This window comes from Cervus elaphus, chromosome 4 (genome assembly GCF_910594005.1).
Source record: "Cervus elaphus chromosome 4, mCerEla1.1, whole genome shotgun sequence".
In the NCBI taxonomy this organism is placed as follows: Eukaryota; Metazoa; Chordata; class Mammalia; order Artiodactyla; family Cervidae; genus Cervus; species Cervus elaphus.
Genome location: NC_057818.1, coordinates 15,145,801 through 15,164,815, shown reverse-complemented (window position 1 = coordinate 15,164,815; position 19,015 = coordinate 15,145,801). Strand labels below are relative to the sequence as shown.

The following is a 19,015-nucleotide window of genomic DNA, read 5'->3' as shown; positions in this document are numbered from 1 at the left end:
TGGTGGGTAAAGCAGACCCCGCCCAGATGCAGGAGTGGGCACTTGGCCTGAACTCAGCCAGGCAGCCCTTCCACCCTGACCACCGGGGTGGTGCAACCAGGCGCCTGGCCCTCCCCTGGCCCTTGTGGTGATGTTTGGCCCAAGCAAAGTGCTGTGGCAGGCGAAGAAGAGCCAACCCCCAAAGGTGTTACTTGGCCTCAGAGTCCAGCAGTACCTGCACCTGGATAGGTCAATCATCTGGGTCAATAAGCTCCTTCACTGCCCGAGCTGCCTCATGTGGGCTGTCACTTGTCACCAAACTTGATCTGGCTGAGCCACGTGGCCTTGATGCCAGGAGGTTGGGATCTGGCCTGGTTCTGCCTCACACAGCCTCTGGACTGTCCCGTGGGAGTAACCAGTGGCCCTCCTAATGCTTAGAGTCTGGGAATGAGATTGTCCTCTGGGTTTGCTCAAAACAACCTCTTTGAATGTGGAAAGGACAACAAAATAAAATTTTAAAGTTCAGGAAAAGAACTATTTCTGTAAGGGTGGTCTCTGGCCCCCAGTGGCAGCCACAGTGACTCCTGGGTCACAGAATTCAGCTCCCTGGGCCCCAGGGCCAGGAGAGGGTGAATTTTCCAGCCAGAGGCGGCTGTAACACTGCCCATTAGACTGGGCCCCCACACCAAGCCTAGTCCTGCTGCGGGATCTTAGTTGGTGCAGGTAACCCTCGACCTTCCCTTGATGCTGCTAGGGTGCTGACAGCCCTGTCATTGCAGACGGTCCTTAGAGGGATGATGAGGACCTCGTCGGTCAGCAAGGAACGCAAACTCCTCTCCGGGGGGGGGGGGGGGGGGTGCGGAGCGGGCCTGCCCGGAGCACCATCCTGAGGTGAAGGGACGGTGCCTCTCAGGGCTGTGAGTCCACATGCCTGGACCACAGGCTGGGGTCAGCACCCCCACCTGAGGCCCCTGGAGCCCCTGCCCATCAGCGCACCTGAGACTGTGGCTCTGGACAGGCAGCGGAAAAGGCACATGGGGAAACCACACAGACCCCACGCACCCCAGTGGGTCACACAACAGTCCACAAATACAGAAAGACCTAGAAAATGACACCCCAGGCCCCCATGGCCCCGCGCAGAGTCTTGCTCCCACCTCCCCAGGCACGGACAAGCTGAAGGCGCGGCAGGGAGCACCCACGGACCTGCCACCTGAGGTCACAGCCGTGCACCGTGCCATCTGCCTCCTTGCCGTGTGTCACATCCCACCCCTCCAGGGGCCCACGGGTCCGTCTTACTTCTTGATGCACTTCACAGCAAAATGGCAGACATCCTGATATACCATCGCCAAGCGCTTCAGCTGGCACTGCCCTAACTAGACCTCAATGTTTGCTTGTGTTTTTCTAGGGAAAATTTACTCTCTGTGCAAAACACACACTGTAAGGGTACCCATCGAGGAGCCTGATGAAGGCGCCCCCCTGAGTGACCCCTCCCTGTCAAGATAGAGGCTGTGTCCCTCACCGGAGGGTCCCTTGTGCCCCTCCCCCTCCCCCGGCCGCTCACTCAGCACGCCTCAGTGAACTTCAGAGCTGAAATGACCCGTGCGTGCTGCCAGGACCTGAATCACCAGGAACGGGAAAGCGGGCTGGCAGATTTCGTGACATAACCCGTTGGCCGCATTCCTGAAGGACTCGCACAGGCCCTGCCCTTACCTCTGAGTTACGTGCCACGATGCTGCGGTCCTGGCTGTTCAGGGAACAGCTCTGTTTGAGGCTTGCAGGGAGGACCCCCCTGGCCCCATAGATCTGATCAGAAACAAGCCAGGAAGCCACTTTCCAAGGGCAGGTTTATAGACAGTGAACAGTGGCGTCCATCCCACCGGGAGTGCGAGGCGGGCTTGCCTGGCACAGGGATGACTGCCGTGGGCAAGGCGACCTCACACGTCCGGCGTCAGGTCCTCGCTCACTCTCTGCACGGCTCGCGGGCGGTCATGGAGGCTCCCCTGCCAGGCCCAGGGATGGCCCCGGGGCTTCTCAGCACAGTCCCTGGTGAGCACCAGTGCCCAGCCTGGCTCCGGGTATCACCACAGCTTTTCCTCCTGGAGCTCGGGGTGAAGGGCAGAGGCGGGGGCGGTGCTCACCCAGGGCTCACCAGCACTGCCCTCTGAGCCCCCCCCCCAGCAAACACCTCAGACAAGACAAGCGTCCTGTCCCCGGTCCACTGTGAGAGCCACCCAAACGCCTGGATCATGTCTCTTCATCCACAACCACCCCAAACCGAGCGCTGACATCAGCTCAGCACGAACCGAGAACCACGATCTGTGCCCCACTGACCGGCGCTCAGACACTGGCTCAGCTCTAAGCCCCTGCCAATGTGGACACAGACCTGACCCGAGAACGCACACCAACTCAATACCAAGCACCTGCCACGTGGACACAGACAACCACCCGCCGACGCGGACACAGACGTGACCGGAGTTCGGACACCGCTCAACACTAACCACCTGCCAACAAGAACAGAGAACGGACGTACCGATGGACAGCAGCTCAGCTTTAACCACGTACAACATAACCAGTAAAGAACAAGGGAAACAAGACAGGACGTGGCGCAAATCAAACTCCAAAGAGAAAAGGAAGCCGTCCCCTACCTTGCGGTCCCTGGTCACAGGCCGGTATCTCTGCTCCAGGGCCGTGCGGTCCACCCGCCTCTTCGGCTCCACACGGCTCTTCTCTCTGGGCCGCCAGCCAACCCTGTGAACAACACACGAGGGTTTAGACGGGACACGCAGGAAGCGGCCCCAGGACTTCCTGGTGGCTCAGTGGTAAGGAATCCACCTGCCGACGCAGGAGACATGGGTTCGACTCCTGGTCCAGGAAGATGCCACATGCCTCGGGGCAACGAAGCCCATGTGCCACAACTACCGGACCTGTGCTCTAGAGCCCATTGCAATTGGAGAGTGGCTCCCTGACTGCAACTGGAGAAAAAGCTTGCTTCCAGCAGCAAAGACTGAGCATGACCAAAAAAAAAAAAAAAAACGAAAAGCAGCAGCAGCCCCAGGACAGCGCCGGGCTCAGGAACCTCCACACCCAGAGGCCTGGGCATGGCGGTGGGGTGGGTGAGGAGCCCCGCCGGACGGCCCTCCCACGCCATCCTCAGGGGACTCCCTCAGGTGTCTATCCCGGGCCCCACCAGCCCCCCAGCCTACATGTGTTGTGCACACTCCCCCATAGTCACACCCCCGCGAGCGTGGGCACAGACGGTCATCGGCGGGCTCGAGGTTTCTACGGCCAGGTTTCCATCACACTGTCCTTATTTCTCTACCCCGTGCCCGCTGGAGACAGCCAAGTAGCAGCAGGTTCTAGCATGTTCTTGTGGGTCACTGCAGTATCCCTGGGAAGGGGTGTCACTCGGGGGACAGTGACATCCTGCCCCTCCCCACGGATGCCCCCACACTACTCTGTGCAGGGCCAGCTGAGGCCCCACGATGCTCTGTGATGGCGGTGGGGAGGGCTTCCGGGACTGGACCCTCCTCTGAGGCCTCTGCAGCCGATTCCTCCAGCCTCTCAGGTCCTCAGTGTCTCCCTGTGACCTTCCAGCCAGCAGCTCATGGTCTGGGACCCCTCTGCCTCATTGTCTTCCCCCATCCGGCCTCTCGATCGCTCCTCTGACCCCTCTAAGGCACTAGTCCTCGGTTCCCATCCACAGTCCCTGCAGGTTAGGAGGAAGGAAGGACTCATGGCCTGTAACAAACACCTCTTTAGAAACTGCACTGGATTCGCAGGCAAGAGACGGGTTCCGTCCCAGCCCCAGGGCTGGCCTCCGAGGACACCCAGCCCTGTGCCCTGTCTTTCGGTGCCTCCCTCAGGACTGTTGCAGAGACGGAGAGAAGTCGTGAGGATGTGAGAGGCTCCAGGCCTGAGGGGCTCTGGAGGTGACCGCCCCTGCCCAGCAGCTGCCAGCCTCGCTGGGAGCCCACGTAGGACTCACACGCCCGAGAGTGTCCAGGGGCCCAGTCTGATTCTCCAGGCCTCCACCTGCACCCCGTGTCCAAACGAGCACTCATGAATCTGGAGCAGCCCCCCCGCCCCGAAAATCTGCCTTCCTGTGCTCCGGTGAGATTTCACATTTGAGAAGCACATAAGGGCCCTCCTAGCACAGCCGTGCTTGCGGAGCCATGGGTTCATCCTCTCCAGGTGCGTGCCGGCTCACGCCACTCTCCTCTGATTTATCTAGGATCGTTTGGACTGTCAGCGAAACATAAAAAATAACTGCCTGCAGAGGCCAAATACACTGCAGGCTCCTATCTCACTTGCGGTCTAATTAATAGTTTCCAGGTTGCCATGGCCCATGGGAACATCTGGGCCTCGTCTCTCCAGTTCACAGATGTCGAGGCCGAGTGGAGGCTGGGCTTCAGAGACCCCTTCTCACGCTCATTCTTCAAGGCTGTTTGTTCCTTTTTAATCTTTAAATTGGAGTGCGTGAACATGTTTGTAAAATAGACCGACTCTTTGCCAGAGGGCTGGTGGCACCCCTTAAGATCTGTGGACCACGTGAGGCTACGAGGGCGTTCTCGAGACCCTTAGAGACAACGGACGGCTAAAGACAGTATTCTAAGGCTTCCAGGAGCCGCAGTCCTTTAGTCTAAGGCTACCCTTCTTTCTATTAAAACTTTCCCAAGTATAGCAGACACACAGAGGCATCCAGCAGCCCGCACTGCCACACCCTGCCCCACACTGCCACGGACCAGAGCCCCGACAGGAAGCACAGTGTGGCCCCAGGCCCCTGGCCCTGGGGACCAGTCCAGCCACGGACACGGCAGGTGGTCATCAGGGTCACTCTGTTGGTGGAGTCCGTGTGTAGCTCCACTCATTTAGCACTATGAGATGCATCATCCTTTTATTTATAATTATTGTAAAATACACACGGGGTAAGACTGACCATCCTGGTCACTGGTCTGTGGTACCAAGTACATGAGCAGTGCTGTGCCTCCATCATCCTCATCTGTCCCCAGAGCCCTTTTCACCTTGAAAACCTCAAACTGTCCCCACTAGATATGCCCCCATCTCCCCATTCCCAGCCCCTGGCCCCACCTCTACTTTCTGCCTCCGTGGATCTGACTGCTCCAGGGACCTCATATCGGTGGAACCATACAGAATTTATCCTTTGGTGTCTGGTTTATTTCACTCAGCTCGATATCCTCAAGGTTCATCCATGTGGAAGTATGCGTTAGAACTTCCTTCCTTTTTGGAGGCTGACGCTCCATTGCATGGATGGACCACATTTTGTTTATCCATCATCTGTCAGTGGATATTTGTGTTGCTATGCTTCTTGGCTGTTGTGGACAATGCTGTGTGAACACAGGTGTACAAATATCTCTGAGACCCTGCTTTCAATTCTTTTGGGGTATGCATGCCGTAAACAGAACTGGAGCACCAGGCTTCCAGTTTCTCCACATCTTCACCAACACTTATTATTCTCTGTTTGTTTTTCTTTAATAGGAGCCCCTGGTAGCTCAGCTGGTAAAGAATCTGCCTGCAATGCAGGAGAACCCCACCTCTGGTTCAATTTCTGGGTTGGGAAGATCTGTTAGAGAAGGGATAGGTTACCCACTTCAGTACTTAGAGAATTCCATGGACTGTATAGTGCAAGGGGTTGCAAACAGTTAGACATGACTGAGCGACTTCCACTTTCATCCTGATGGGTATAAGCCCAAGCAGAATCTTGTGATTCTGACTTGCATTTTCCTAATGATTAGTGATGCGAAGAGCTGACTCACTGGAAAAACCCCTGATGCTGGGGAAGATTGAGGGCAGGAGAAGGGGGTGACAGAAGATGAGATGGTTGGATGGCATCACCAACTCAATGGAAGTGAGTTTGAGCGAACTTTGGAAGATGGAGAAGACAGAGAAGCCTGGCGTGCTGTAGTCCATGAGGTCGCAAAGACTCAGACACAACTGAACAGCAACAATGATTAGTGATATTGAGCATCTTTTCATGTGAAAGATCTTTCCACATTTTTTCTGTAAATTCTGTCTGCCTGGAGGTGGCTTCCGGCACAGGTTACAATGAACAGGGCTCTGACAATGTAACTGGGGAACAGCCTTTGTGAGCACATGTGAGCATCATCCACCCTCCCTGGAGGTGAGTGGGTGGAGAGAGAGGGACTTTTCAAAACTCTTGCCCATTTTTCTGTTGGGTTGTCTTTTTTTTGTTGGTTGGTAGGAGTTTTGTGGAAATATATTCTGCATAAAACCCCTTTATTGACTGTGTCCTAAGAAATGCTGTAAAAAAAAAAAAAGCTATGACTCTTCCTCCAAAGGTCGTTCCTTCTGCTGCACACATCATGCCAATCTATCCATCCGTCTGTCTGTCCATTCATCCCACCATCCACGATCAAGATCCCTGTCTTGTCTAGACCTTGACACCACCCCCCTCACTCCTCCTGAGACCCAGCAGACTGCCACCCTAGGGGCCCTCCTTCCACGTGCTGTATAAGCCCCCCTCCCAGGGCACCGAGGCATCTGCGGGCTGGTCCAGGTGGCCGTCCACCCCTGCTGTGACAGCGTCCCTTCCCAGGTGCTGGGAGGTCCCAGGCCCTGCACCTCTGCCTGTACCGGTCCTGCTGGATCTGCTTCCCTGTGAGCTCACTGTCCACAGCCTGTGTAGCTGTCAGAGCCCCTTACCCATCCCACCCTGGTGACGAGGAGCCAGGCCCGTCCCCAGGTTCTCATGCGCACTATCTGTTGCAGAGTGTTATCAATGAAGGCAGAGATGACAGTGGCCGAGCTTGGCTAGAAGCCAACCCTGGACTAGAGCCATCCATGACTCCTCCCAGCCACCCCGTGAAACAGGTTGTAGTGTCACCCCACCCTACAGGTGAGGACCCTGAGGCCCAGACGGGCAGAGCAACTCTCCCCAAACCACACACTGAGCAGACTCCACTATTCCAGAGCAGTTGCGGCCTGGTATGGGGAGCGGGGGCACAGCTGAGTGGTCTCCACGTTACTGAGCTGAAAACCAGGATAAATGAATGAACTAGGGGATGAAGGCTGCAGCAAACAGCACAACCTCAGAGACAGAGGACAGAGTGTTAGCACTAAACCGGGGCCTTCCCATCAGCAGGGCCACCTGGGACCAGACTGTTCTTCCTGTAAAGGAACAAGAAGAAGGTAAAAGCCAAGAGGAAGATAATAAGCAGAGAAAAAGAGCCTGGGAATTTTCCCCTAAAGCAAGCATGATTGCTTTGGACACTGGGATCTGGGCGCAGTTGGAGAGACATCGGGTCATGATAAGTGTTTTATTTCATTTGCTGCCGGCACAGGGGATAAAGGCTGTCTGAAGCCTGGAGCGTGAGGCTGCAGAGAAGCTGAGGTGATAAACAGGCTGGGTGAAAGCTGCCACACGCCCGGCCCGTGCCCCAGGCTGTTCCCACGTCTGCTGACGCTCAGGTCGGGCTCTGGCAGAGGCTGTCCTGGCGGCTGTCACCAAGCCATCAGCGCACAGTCTCCGGGGGCCCTGCCTGCTCAGTGCTGCAGGCGGACCCTGAGTGTCGAGCATGAGCTGACTCCCTGGCTGTCTGTCCTGATGAAGGATGCATCTGTCCTCAGGAAGATGGCGGGGTTGGGAGGTTGGGGGCTAGGGTGCGAGCCCCCTTCAACCGGGAGGTCAGTACTGTGGGCCCTGCAGAGGGTGTTGAGTGTAAGCCGTGGTCGGGGGTGGGTTGGGGGGGACACCCCTGAGCACCCTCTCCTGCTGCTGGTCAGATCTCCACCAGCACCCAGTCACCTAGGATCTAAGATTTGAGAGAAACGTCCCTGCTGGGCTTGGAGTCTGCTCCCTCGAGAGCTCTAGAGGACAGACAGGGGCTTCCTCCCATGGGCTCCCTCCCAGCCAGCGGGGGCAAGAGCAGGAGGCACTAAGCAGGTGCCTGCCCCCCACCTTCCCCTTTGGACAGTCAGAGGGAACCTGCCCACTGACCTGCCACATCCACACCCACTGGGTCACCACCTGGGTCTGGAGTCCCAGCCGGAGACTCACCAGCACCCCAGGGCACCTCCTCTTTGGCTTCCCCCGGCCACCCCCACCACCCTGATTCACACACACTGGGCCAGACAGGTGCCTGGAACCACCCGTCAGCTCAGTTCAGCTCAGTATTCGGGAGCACACGCCCGAGGCAGCCAGAGGCCACTGACCCAGAGCCCAGGGTCCCCAGCGGCTGAGCAGGGAGTAGCCAGGGGAAGACGTGGGTGTGGCCGGTGGTGGGGGGCAGAGGGAGTCCGGCCAGCGGCCCCGTCCCAGTGATACCTGGGGTGAGCCAGTACCCACCGCAGGCTCATCGTGACACGCACCTCCTTAGGTGTAGACTGGGCGGAGAAACACATCGGGTGAAGGAGGGAGGACCAAGGAGACATAGGATTTGAAGAATGGAGGGACCAGCTCGGCGAGATGTGGCTCTGGGGAAGCCTGGCCCCCAGGGCTCTGCCCGCCAAGGGTCTGATCGCCAGGGAAGCATGGACCCACGCTTCACCTTGGGAACCAGAACACCGGACACACCTCTGCAGCCCCTATACGGCCTCAGGGAGGGAAGCAGCGGCTAATGAGCACGTGCTGTTTACCGAATACAGGATGTCAGCTCAGTAACCTCCACGGCACCCCCATAAGCAGTATCGCTTATGCCCCCGGGGCTCGGAGTAAATGACTCGCCGAGGTCACCACAGCAGCCTGGATGCTAGGGACCACCTAGAATGTTCCATCTCAGCCTCCGGACCTGTCAGGAGGGAGGCTCCGGCACCGCCACAGGGAGGCGCCACAAGCCTCACCCAAAATGATGGAGGGCAGCCCTGCAGACCCTCAGGGGGAGCTGGGCACAGGCCAGAAGGACAGGACGAGTCTGACGGGTCAGTGAGCAAGCTTGGCCGTGGACGCAGGTGCTACACGGGTGACCGCAGTCCATCCCGGAAGCAGATAAACAAGTGCTGGGGGACAGTGCAATGCCAAAGGATAAACACAGAGGAGACGACAAGAGTGCACCTGAAGCAGGAGGGACAGAGCAGAGAGGGGACACGTGTGTGATAAGGCGCACGCAGCCGGCAGGGGGGGGGGGGGGGGGGGCAGAGGAAATCAGGAGATGGGCTGGGGGTGTCCAGTGAACGGTTTTCTTGTGGCCTGTTTGTCTGCAAAACTTCATAGTAAGATGTGGAGAAAAGACAAAAACAGGGTGAGGGTTGGGAAGAAAAAGAACAAAAAGAAAGCCCCGAAGTTTGAACCCGGGGGAAGGAGAGCAGACTGGCTCCTCTGTCCCCACAGCTCATTCTGCAGACGCCTGAGGGCTTGAGTGGATGGGGCAGACGGCTCAGACTCAGAGGCGGGGTCCCAGGAGGGCTTGGAGCCTGGGATTAATAAAGCTCTGAAACACTCGTGCCTGGGGACACTTGCCAAATCTTGCCAGGCCGGGAGGACCCCCCAGGGCCTGGGTGAGTCACCGTGACCTCCTCCCTGAGGGAGCAGAGCAAACATGCCACGGCTGCAAAGACCAGCCAACAAAGAGTCAAGAAGAAAACAGGCGAGAAAGTACCATGAAGGCGCAGACAGAGAACACCCACCGAACCGAGCTGAGCGGGGGACCTTTCCTTGGAGTCCAGGCAGAGCCCCTGAGGTCAGGCCTCCACACAAGACACAGGAGATTCAGATGAGGCCGAACCCATCCCCAGAGCAATGTTATGCTTCCCTCCAAAGGGCCCCAAAGACCCCACTCCCTAGGAGCCCCCACAACCCCATGACCACGAAGACCTTGTGAGGCTTCCCCCACCGTGGGTCCCAGTCCCCCCACGTCCCTCCCCCAAAGGCGGAGCTGCCGTTGCCTCCCTTCCTGGCTGGGGTGGACCTGCCCCACCCCAGGACTGCCAGGTGCTCACCCTCACTTCCTCTCCTCCTTGCTCCCCTTAGCCGAGTGGCCAGAAGCCCAGTGGTCAATTTGGTTAAAAAAAATTAGCAAGACAATTAGTTGACACCACCACTTGCTGCCCTTTCTCTATTAGCCCGGAGAGTCTGAGGGCCCCTGAGGCTGGTGTGGCCGCCCCGCAGCACGACGCGGCCCAGGGGCTAGTCCCTACTGACTAACTGGGGCTGGCTCGAGGAGGGACCTGTGACTCTGTGGGCCCCGAAGCAGAAGGCGGGGGAGCATGCCTGCCACGGGGCCAAAGGCGGCGGGCGTCCTCTCTGAGACTGGGCCCCCTGAGCATCCAGCCACTGCCAGTCCTCCTGGTGCAGAGGCCCAGCATGGGGTGCCTGGACGGGGAGCTTGGTTTCGGGAGCCAGACCCTCCTGCCACACAGCTCTGGGGGCACCACAAGGTGGTCTGCGTGCCGGACAGTCCTCTGAGTGGCCGCACTGACCTCCGACACCACCCAGAAGTCATGACGGTCAGTTCCCCACAGACTGGGGGGCGGCCTTGGCCACTATCTTACAGGCCTCTAAGGGGCCGAGGCCTCAGTGCAGGAAAGACCACCTGGACGGGGCTCATGCTGAGAGGCCTGGCCGCACGAGGACAGAGGGAGAGCAGTCTGCGGGAAGGACACTGCCCCAGCAGCCGGGCCCCACAGCAAATCCCCCGTGTCAGGGGAGCATGTGAGACTCTGTCTGAAGCCCAGAATACACCCTTGCCCCCTGGGAGCCTGTGTGCAGGGCGGCATGAGGAGGAGCCTGGGGTTGGTGCTCATCAGCCCTGAGATGGCGCATGGCCCTGCGGCCACAGCCCGTGAACCAGCCCCACTCCACTGGTGGGCTCCTAGGGGTGGGCATGCCTGTCCGTCTGCTGCCCCTGCTGGGCGGGGGACCGGTGGGGGGAGCTAAGATGGATTCCAGGCCCACTCCTGCAGGGTGATCTCTAAGCTGCCCACTTCTATCCCTGAGCTGGCCTTAGTGACTCTCAACAGAGACGTCCTGACACCCAAGCTCCTTAGAGGACCGACTTCCTGTGCTTCCTGCACCCCAACCCTGCTCCCACCCAGCTCCTCCCCAACACCCTGCCACCTCCCTCCACTCAGGTAACTCCTGGTGAGCAGGACTCAGGCCAAGGGCCACCCTCGGGGAAGACACGTGATGTCACTGCTGACCCTACACAGGACCATGCTCATCACCACAGCTGTCCAGCCAAGCCTCGCAAGAGAAGGTGTGTGGTCAGCGAGTCCCAGCCTGGCCTCTCCTCGTGGGCTCCTCCTGGGAGGGTCCTGCTCCACGCAGAGGCCCCAAACTCTCTGCACACCTGGGGAACACGGGGCAGACAGACCCCCACTCCGGGGTCTAACATGTTCCGGAAGAGACTCTCGACCCACATGGTCCCGATTCTTTTCTCCACTTGGAAGACTGGATTTTTACAGGATATTTGCTGGATATCTGCTCCACTGTCTCTGATGGTATGGATCCATGACCAGTGGCCCCAGCCCGTCTTGGGCTCAGAGTCCCTCATTGGCCAGAAGCTCTGTTTTATTGCCCTTTGAATAATTTCCCAAGATAAACCCTTGAGAGTTTCCTTGTAAGCACTTAGGCCTTTGTTTATGAGGATCTTAGATCCCCTAAGAGTGTTTAGAACTCACTGAAGCGTCCTCTTCCTGCTCACCACCACCTCTTAGGGAACTCAGTGGGCTGGAAGCTGTCCTTGATCTCTGAGATCCAGGGTCCCAGGAGAGAAGCCCCTAGTCCGGAGCCTTTGCCTGGGTGGGGGTGGGGTGGCCTGGGTGGGAGTGGGATGGGGGTGGGGGGTGGGGGGCCCCCCTCTGCTCCACAGGCTCAGGCTGCTTTCCTAGAACAGAGGTCCCTGGGGAGGGCCCACTCCTCCTCCTGTTAAGAGCAAGCTTGCAACCACGCCTGGCATTCCTGCCCCCACGAGAGCCAGCCGCCTACCAGCCACCTGCCAGCCACCCTCCCCAGCCTTGCGGGGCCCCGCCCTCTACCTCTTCTGGGCGGCCCGCCCCCTCTCGTGATGTGTTAAACGCTCCTGCCAGAAGCCTCTGGAGCCTGCCCAGCTCTTTTGTTATTTCAGGTTGCTGTGTTTCCAGCACAGATTCCCATAGATTACCACCGGCATGGAGCGGCCTCTTCCGTCTGAGCCCCGCGAGCCCGATTCCGACCTCTAAGTACCCGACCCCTAAGCACAGAGCAGTGTGGTTGGGGAGCAGAACCCAGCGAGAGGGTGGGTGGCGGTACATGGCCACGAGGGGCGTGTGTCCTCGGCCACCAGCCTGGCGGCTCTGGGAGCCAGTTCCCTGAGATTCTGAGAGCAGGCAACCCTGAGTCCTTGTGCACCAACGGTCTCAGGGGCACCCACAGAAGCCTCCTTCTGGTGGCTGGGGAGCCCCAGGATCCCATGGGCCCTGGCCCCTCATCCTCCAGGCCTCCCTCCTCGGCCCATAGGAATGGCAGCAACCTGCCGGCAGCCCCCTCAAACAGGCTGCTTCCTGGTGGGCACACAGCACATGGGATGGGGTCCTCAGCAGGTGGGATGCATGAGGGCTGGGGGTGCTGCCGTGGACACAGACGTGCTGGTCCATTTATCCTCTGTGTTTGCAACCCCCTCCAAGCCGGTTTTGGGGCCAGTATTGCATGCAGCACAGGGCCTCCATCCTGGATGGGGGCTCATAATTCCAAAAGGTCAAGGTGGGCTTTTCCCCAAAGGAAATGAGCCTGGCTGACCCTTCTGGACTGCCTAGAGTATGGCCCCCTGCACCCTACCCCCTTACTGTGGGCCCCAGGAGGCCATGAGACACATGAAAACTCTGGTCCCCACATCAGAGTCACAGCGTCCTCCAACCTCTCCAGACCCCTCCCAGGTTACAGTGAGGAATCCCCTGCAGGAAGGAGGCCCTCCATATGCTGGCCCAAGACCCCCACTTTCAGCTGAATCCCAACACAGCTCATCTTCTCCAGCTTCTAGAGGCTGCAGGCAGTCCTTGGCTTGTGGCCTCATTGCTCCAGTTTGTCTCAGATCTCTGTCTCCTCCTTATAAGGGCCCTCCCCTCTCCCTGGATGATTCAGACTAATCTTCCATCTCAAGATCCCTAACTCAGTCACACCTGCAAAGTCCCTTTTACTAGGTCACATTGCCAGGTCCAGGGAGAAGGCTCTATTATCTTTCAGGGTCATTATAGGTGGGTTCGGATTTGATAACAGAGGAAGAAAATGGGGGCTTTTAGATCAATGTCATAGTAAGTAGGGGGCCACTGAACATTACAGACAAGAAAAATACCCAGAATTGAGTGGGAAGGTCTGAATATCTCCGAGGCCCAGCTCCTCGAGTGTAGAGCAGGTATGAAAGTGACTCCTGCATCCTGGGCGAATGTGAGGAGGCTGCTCCCGATGTGTTTCCTCTGCTAAGAGGTAGCTCCATGGGCTGGGGTGGGTCCTCTCCAATCATTGCTAAAGCCCCCAGAGTGTCAGCTGCTTTGTCACCATCACAACCACCACCACCGTTATTATTATTAATCCAAATGCCTCAAGACCCTATAGCTTCTAAAAGAAACAGAGGGTTCAGGCCAAGTGCTACAATGCTCAGCATCCCTCCAGCAGCTCGACCCCGAGGACATCTTCCCTCCCACGTCTCTGCCGGAAATTTCAAGCCCAGAACCTTGAGTGAACTCGCACTCCTCCTGGGCTGGACCTCCTCCAGCCCATGGCGCCAGGGCCCCCTGCCGCGGCGGGGAAAGCTGATCAGCGGCAGGGGACAGAGCTCCTGGGCCTCAAGGTGAGGCGTTCTGAGCTACTGAGTTGTGCTGAGCCATCTCTTTCCTTCCAGGAACTCTTCCTTGAACAAATCCAAACATCATCCAAGTGGTCTTGAAACCGTCCCTTCCCCTGGGACCCAGCAATGCAGAGGTCCTGATGATGCTCCCTCAAAGGTGAGGGTGGCACAGAGTGACTCATCCACACACACGAATTGCCTTGGTCTCTGTTGGTCTCCCGAAACTTTTCATCTGTCAAAGCCTTTTCCCATTGTTCCGTGCTAGATTCTACTGAAATAACGTCGGCTTGCGACACAATCACACATTTACTTATTCTATGGATGTTTCCTTACATTACACAGAGGGCATGAGAGCCTATGTGGTAGCAGAGAATGCAGAAGGAAAAGAAACTTCTGGACCATTATTTCGGTTTATTTCATTCTGGAACCGAGGAAAGGAAAGTGTTCAACAAGAAAAGTGATGCTAGAGCCTTCCCTGCTATCTCACACACAACTCACCTTCCACAAAGCTTAGCCCCACGGTAGGAACAGGGTTTGGGGGACTTGGTCCAAAGTTTCAACCTCCCAGAACCACATCTGCACAACGGGCATAAAACAAGCATCTGCTTTATGGTTGTGGAGGTGAAATCAGGGAGCCCAGGGCTGCATGTAGAAGCTGCTGGCACATAAAGAACATCGATGCTGTTGAATGATCACGATTGAGTTTCCTCCCCTGGTTTGGCACCCAGTTTAGCACCACATTCTCACTGTCTGGATGCTTGATAAACACTTGAGGAATGAAGGAGACCACAAGGACAGCCTGCATCTACACACCAGCCAAGAGGGACTGGCCACTTGGTTGTGAACGACAGCTTGTCTTAAATTGGTTGGGGCCAATGTCCAGGTTTGGGGCTTGTTTCCAGTACCAAACATTAACAAACTGAGAACAGAATGCATGTTTTATATGTCTACGTCTTAAGGAGCTGCTGAAGATTCTACATTGAAACTACAAAGCATTATTGGAAGAAATTAAAGAAGACCCAGATAAATGGGGAGATATACCATGTTCATGGATTCAAACACTCAATGCCCTCATGATATCAATCTTCCCTCAAATTTATCTATAGATTCAAAGCAATGAAAATCATAGAAGACCTCCTTTTTTAGGTAGAGATTAATAAGTTGTCCCTAAAAGTTATATGAAAAGGCAAAGGATCTAGAATAGCCAAATGGTCTTTAAAAAGAATCACAAAGAGGAGTTACACTATCTGACACTAAGTTTTACTATATATCGATAGCCATCAACAGAGTATTTGTGTTGTAATGTGGAAAGGCAAATAGTTTAATAAAACCAGAAAAAAGAATTCAGTCTAATATACACACACAGAGGGAAATCAGACTGGATATGGGTGCACCCCTGGCGAGATTGTGGGGGCAGCGAAAGGAAACTCACTCAAGACTCATAACACAGAAAAGCACCACCTCCTCCAGGAACCCATGGTTCCAGCTCAGCTCTGACAGCTCAGCTGTTATGCTTGCATAGGTAACTTTCTCTCTGGGCACCTGAACCTCCTCGTTGTTAATATGCAGGAACTGAGAGAAATGATTGCAAAGACAGCTCCACAGTTCTGTTAAACTGAGTTCATCAATGTGTTACAGAAACACAATTAGTCTACCACCTCTCCCTCTCCAGCACTATTCTAGCATACACTCAACTTCGTAAATTCTACATAAGGTAAAATTAACTGGAGGAATTTTAAAAGAATACTGCAACTCCTGGAGAGAGAAATTGGAGCCATAGTGGGGATATTGCAAAATCCACAGCATCCTTGATTTTGTAATGAAAAGTAGCCAGAGTAAGTGCCCCAGTACTCCTGCCAACCCCAGGCCCATGCTGCCTCTCCACTGAGCCCCGTACCCAGGTATCACCTACAACACACCAACTCTGCAGGGTGCAGATGACAAGTAACAACATTCTGAAGCTGGAGGTTCAGAAAGCAGGGAGTACAGGGAGGGTGGGGTTGATGAACTGGGGCTGGAGTCAGGAGGAAGGAGGCCCGGGGAGGCAGCATGTTTGTGGGGTGGCCCACACAGCTGTCCTCTCTGGGGGTCACAAATGTGTTCACTCATCCTTTACTCATCCTAGGGAGCTGCCTGGCCTTAGCCCTGGCATTAGGCGACCCAGTCATTTATTCAATAAAAGTTGTGTCATACTCTTTCCGGCCCCATGGACTGTGGCCCACCAGGTTCCTGTCCATGGGATTTTCCAGGCAAGAATATTAGAGTGGGGGATTGAACTCACGTCTCCTGTTTGGCAGGCAGAGAATCCTTACCACTGAGCCACCAGGCAAGTCCCAGGGGACCCAGGTGAAGCTGACCTTGCAACTGCAGGATTAATGTGGTGGTCATCCTCAGGCTCCACTGGGTACAAGAGAGACAGATCCACATCGACCCAACTCTGCCAGAGGAAAAGCAACTCCAAGCACACTCACTCACTCATCCACCCTGTCACCTCCATCCTTTGTATGTGCCATTCCCTCTCCCTAGAACAGTGGTCTTCAAGGTGAGGTCCCTGGGCCCCAGCATCAGCATCACGGGAAACTTGTTAGAAACCTAAGTCATGGGCTTCATCCTGACCAGTGGATCAGAAGCTCAGGCGTGGGGCCCAGCCATCTGGGTTTTAACAGGTGCTCTGCAGATTCAGATGCATTCTCAAGTGGGGACCACTGTGCCAGAACATCTCTTCGCATCCCCCTCTGCCCAGCTGACACCTACTCATCTTCAGTACTCCCCTCCTCCAGGTAGTCAGTACCTGCCCCAGCCCCTCCCGCTTCCCTCATTACTATCCCTGATGTTGTTCCTTCTACTCCTCTCCTGGGGGGAGGAATGTAGAATGAAGGAGTAAAAAAATACAGACTTGAATGAGTCTTTTCTGGGGTGGAGCTGGGTCTGTGAACATGAGTGAGTTGGAGTTCTCAGTCCATCTTGGGAGGCAGAGAACAGAATGGGCTCTGGGGGCCACCTTAACCGCTTCAGTGGGGGGCACCAGAGCCCCAGCCTGGCTGCGGCCCCAGCTGGAGAACATCCAATTGTCACAAGCTGTTCAGCCTGGCCCCTGTGGTCTGACCAGGCGGCCACTGTTCTCTTCCTTGCTCTTCGTCTTGGAGCAGCCCCGATCCAGGGTAAACAAGCTTCGACAATCCAGAGAAATGGCCTAAAAATAGGCTGGAGGCTTGATTCATGGGGGGAGGGATGCTTGGGGATGAGAACCCCCTCTTCGGGGCTGACTTATTCGGGCCTGTCGGGGATGAGGAAGGTGGCTGTCATGCGGTGACTCATCTGGGAACTCAGCAGTGACTACTGCCCGTCAGCCTTTGATTTTTCCCAGGCAGCTGACCTCCTGGCCTTGGACACAGCTCCAGGACTCACAGAGGAGATGGTGCAGGGGGCGTGGGAGGACTGGGTCCAAGGTGGGAAAGGCCTGAGGCTGATGCATCCCTCCCCCAACCCCTGCTCCTGAGGACCTGCTGAGACCAGTCCATCTGCCTCGCTGCCTCATCCCCCAGGTCTGCCCTGAGCTCCTTGTGCTGCAGGGCCTGGCCCACGACAGTACCTCTGCGGATCCTGGGGGGACATCCTCATGGGAAAGGTAGGGGTCTCCTCAGAACACACTCCTGTCCTCATGGCAGTGAGCCTCCAATAGCAAAAGAAAAAGGCCAAGCACCTGGACCTGGGCCAGGGGGCATGTGTAGTCTTCTGGGAAGTCCTGAGGTTGGTTCACTGTTGTCCTTTCAGCATTGGTGTGCAGGGAGAGGGTCTCCTCTTGTCCGGCAGTAGTTTCAGGTCTCCTGGGGCAGGTTGGTTTCTGTGCTTTCCCAGATCATGGGCTTTCTGAGCCACACCCTTGGGCCCAAACATGGCCTGGTTGTCACAATGAGGTGCTGCTTTATCCTCATCCCTCCATCCATACACCCATCTGCCCATCCATCCTCCCATCCATCCAATCAGCATCCATTCACCCATCCATCCTCCCATCCATCCAGTCATCCATCCATTCACCCATCCACCCACCCATCCCCCATCCATCCACTGATTCTTCTATCCACCTATCCATCCATTTACTGTCCATCCATCTACCCATCCACTCATCCATTCAGCCACCCATCCAGCCACCTACCCATCTACCCATCCATCCAAGAAATGCAAATAAATTGGCTACTCTGAGCCACTCCCTACACCTGCCCTGGGAGCACCAAGCTGATTGAAATGCTATTCCCCTGTGCTCCCCTGGAACCCAGGTTGGAAGGGACATGTCTCTCCTCGAGAAGTGTAGTCTATGGGTCCGTCAGCACACAGCTACAGAGCAGAGGACAAGCACCAAGTGTGACCGCAATGGAGAGGCACCCATGCTGCCGGGGGCTGGGGGACCGAGGGAAACTTCCAGAAGGAGTTGTATGTTTTGTGTCCCAACTGAGGTTCAAAGCCACTTGCAGACGGGGCCTGGATGCTGTCCACATGGACGTGGGACAGCTCAAACATTCACAGGCTGTGTCCATGGTACCGGCAAGGCCCGCCTCAGGTGGGTGCCCAGGGATGGAGCTTCCGTGTGGAGCCAGTGAGTCAGCTGCCAGCCGAGGACACGGGACTGTTTTTCCAGCCTCCGAGAGCCACCTCCTGCATCTTGTGCCATTATAAGCAGTGACTTAAGCATCTAGGGAGCGGATACAGGGGACTGCAGACAGCCTGGCCTGGGCAGGGACGAGGATGGGGGTGCGGAGGGTAAACATTCCCAGCCCCAGCAAGCGTCTCCCCACGGGGGTTCGGTGAGCAAGTCAAACGGCTTTTGTTCCTTTTGTTTTTGCTCATTCCATAAAGGATTTTACTTGACTCATGATTTCCCAGCTGGCTCCTTCTGCAGCTTAAGAAAGCAAGAGTGAATAATTGCTCTGGCTTTTTGCTTCTTGGGTTTTTTCCTTCCTTACAGGAATGTGTAAACACCCTGAGGTTTTACAGACGGGTTGCCAAACCTCGTGTGTTAGAGACTCCACATGCTTTCGGGCAATGGCTGGCATCCTCACCGGAGGAACTGGGCTGACCCTTTTGGCAGGTTACTCTTACCCAGCCATCAAGGACCCTGGCCTGGGGTGGGCTGGATCATACCCCGCCCCCTACTCCCCCCACTGCATATGTTGAAGTTCTAGCCTCCCGGATCTCAGAATGTGACTGTGATTGGGGATAAGGCTTTTAAAGAGGGAGTTCGGGTAAAATTAGGTCATTGGGATGCAGCTGTAATCCAACACGACGGGGGTCCTCATGAGAAGAGG

At 56.3% G+C, this 19,015-nt stretch overlaps 1 protein-coding gene across 1 annotated transcript in view; it reads right to left on the bottom strand.

Annotated features, from left to right (window-relative positions):
• Positions 1–1,269: 1,269 nt before the first annotated feature.
• LOC122691454 (translation initiation factor IF-2-like) overlaps positions 1,270–19,015 on the bottom strand; it is a 125,822-nt gene continuing 108,076 nt past the window's right edge. Inside the window, exons 6-7 of the mRNA XM_043897997.1 lie at positions 2,625–2,727; positions 1,270–2,480 (exon numbers count right to left, since the gene is read on the bottom strand). Coding sequence (XP_043753932.1) covers positions 2,166–2,480; positions 2,625–2,727 — 418 coding nt within the window. The 3' untranslated portion in view covers positions 1,270–2,165. The remainder of the gene's footprint in view (positions 2,481–2,624; positions 2,728–19,015) is intronic.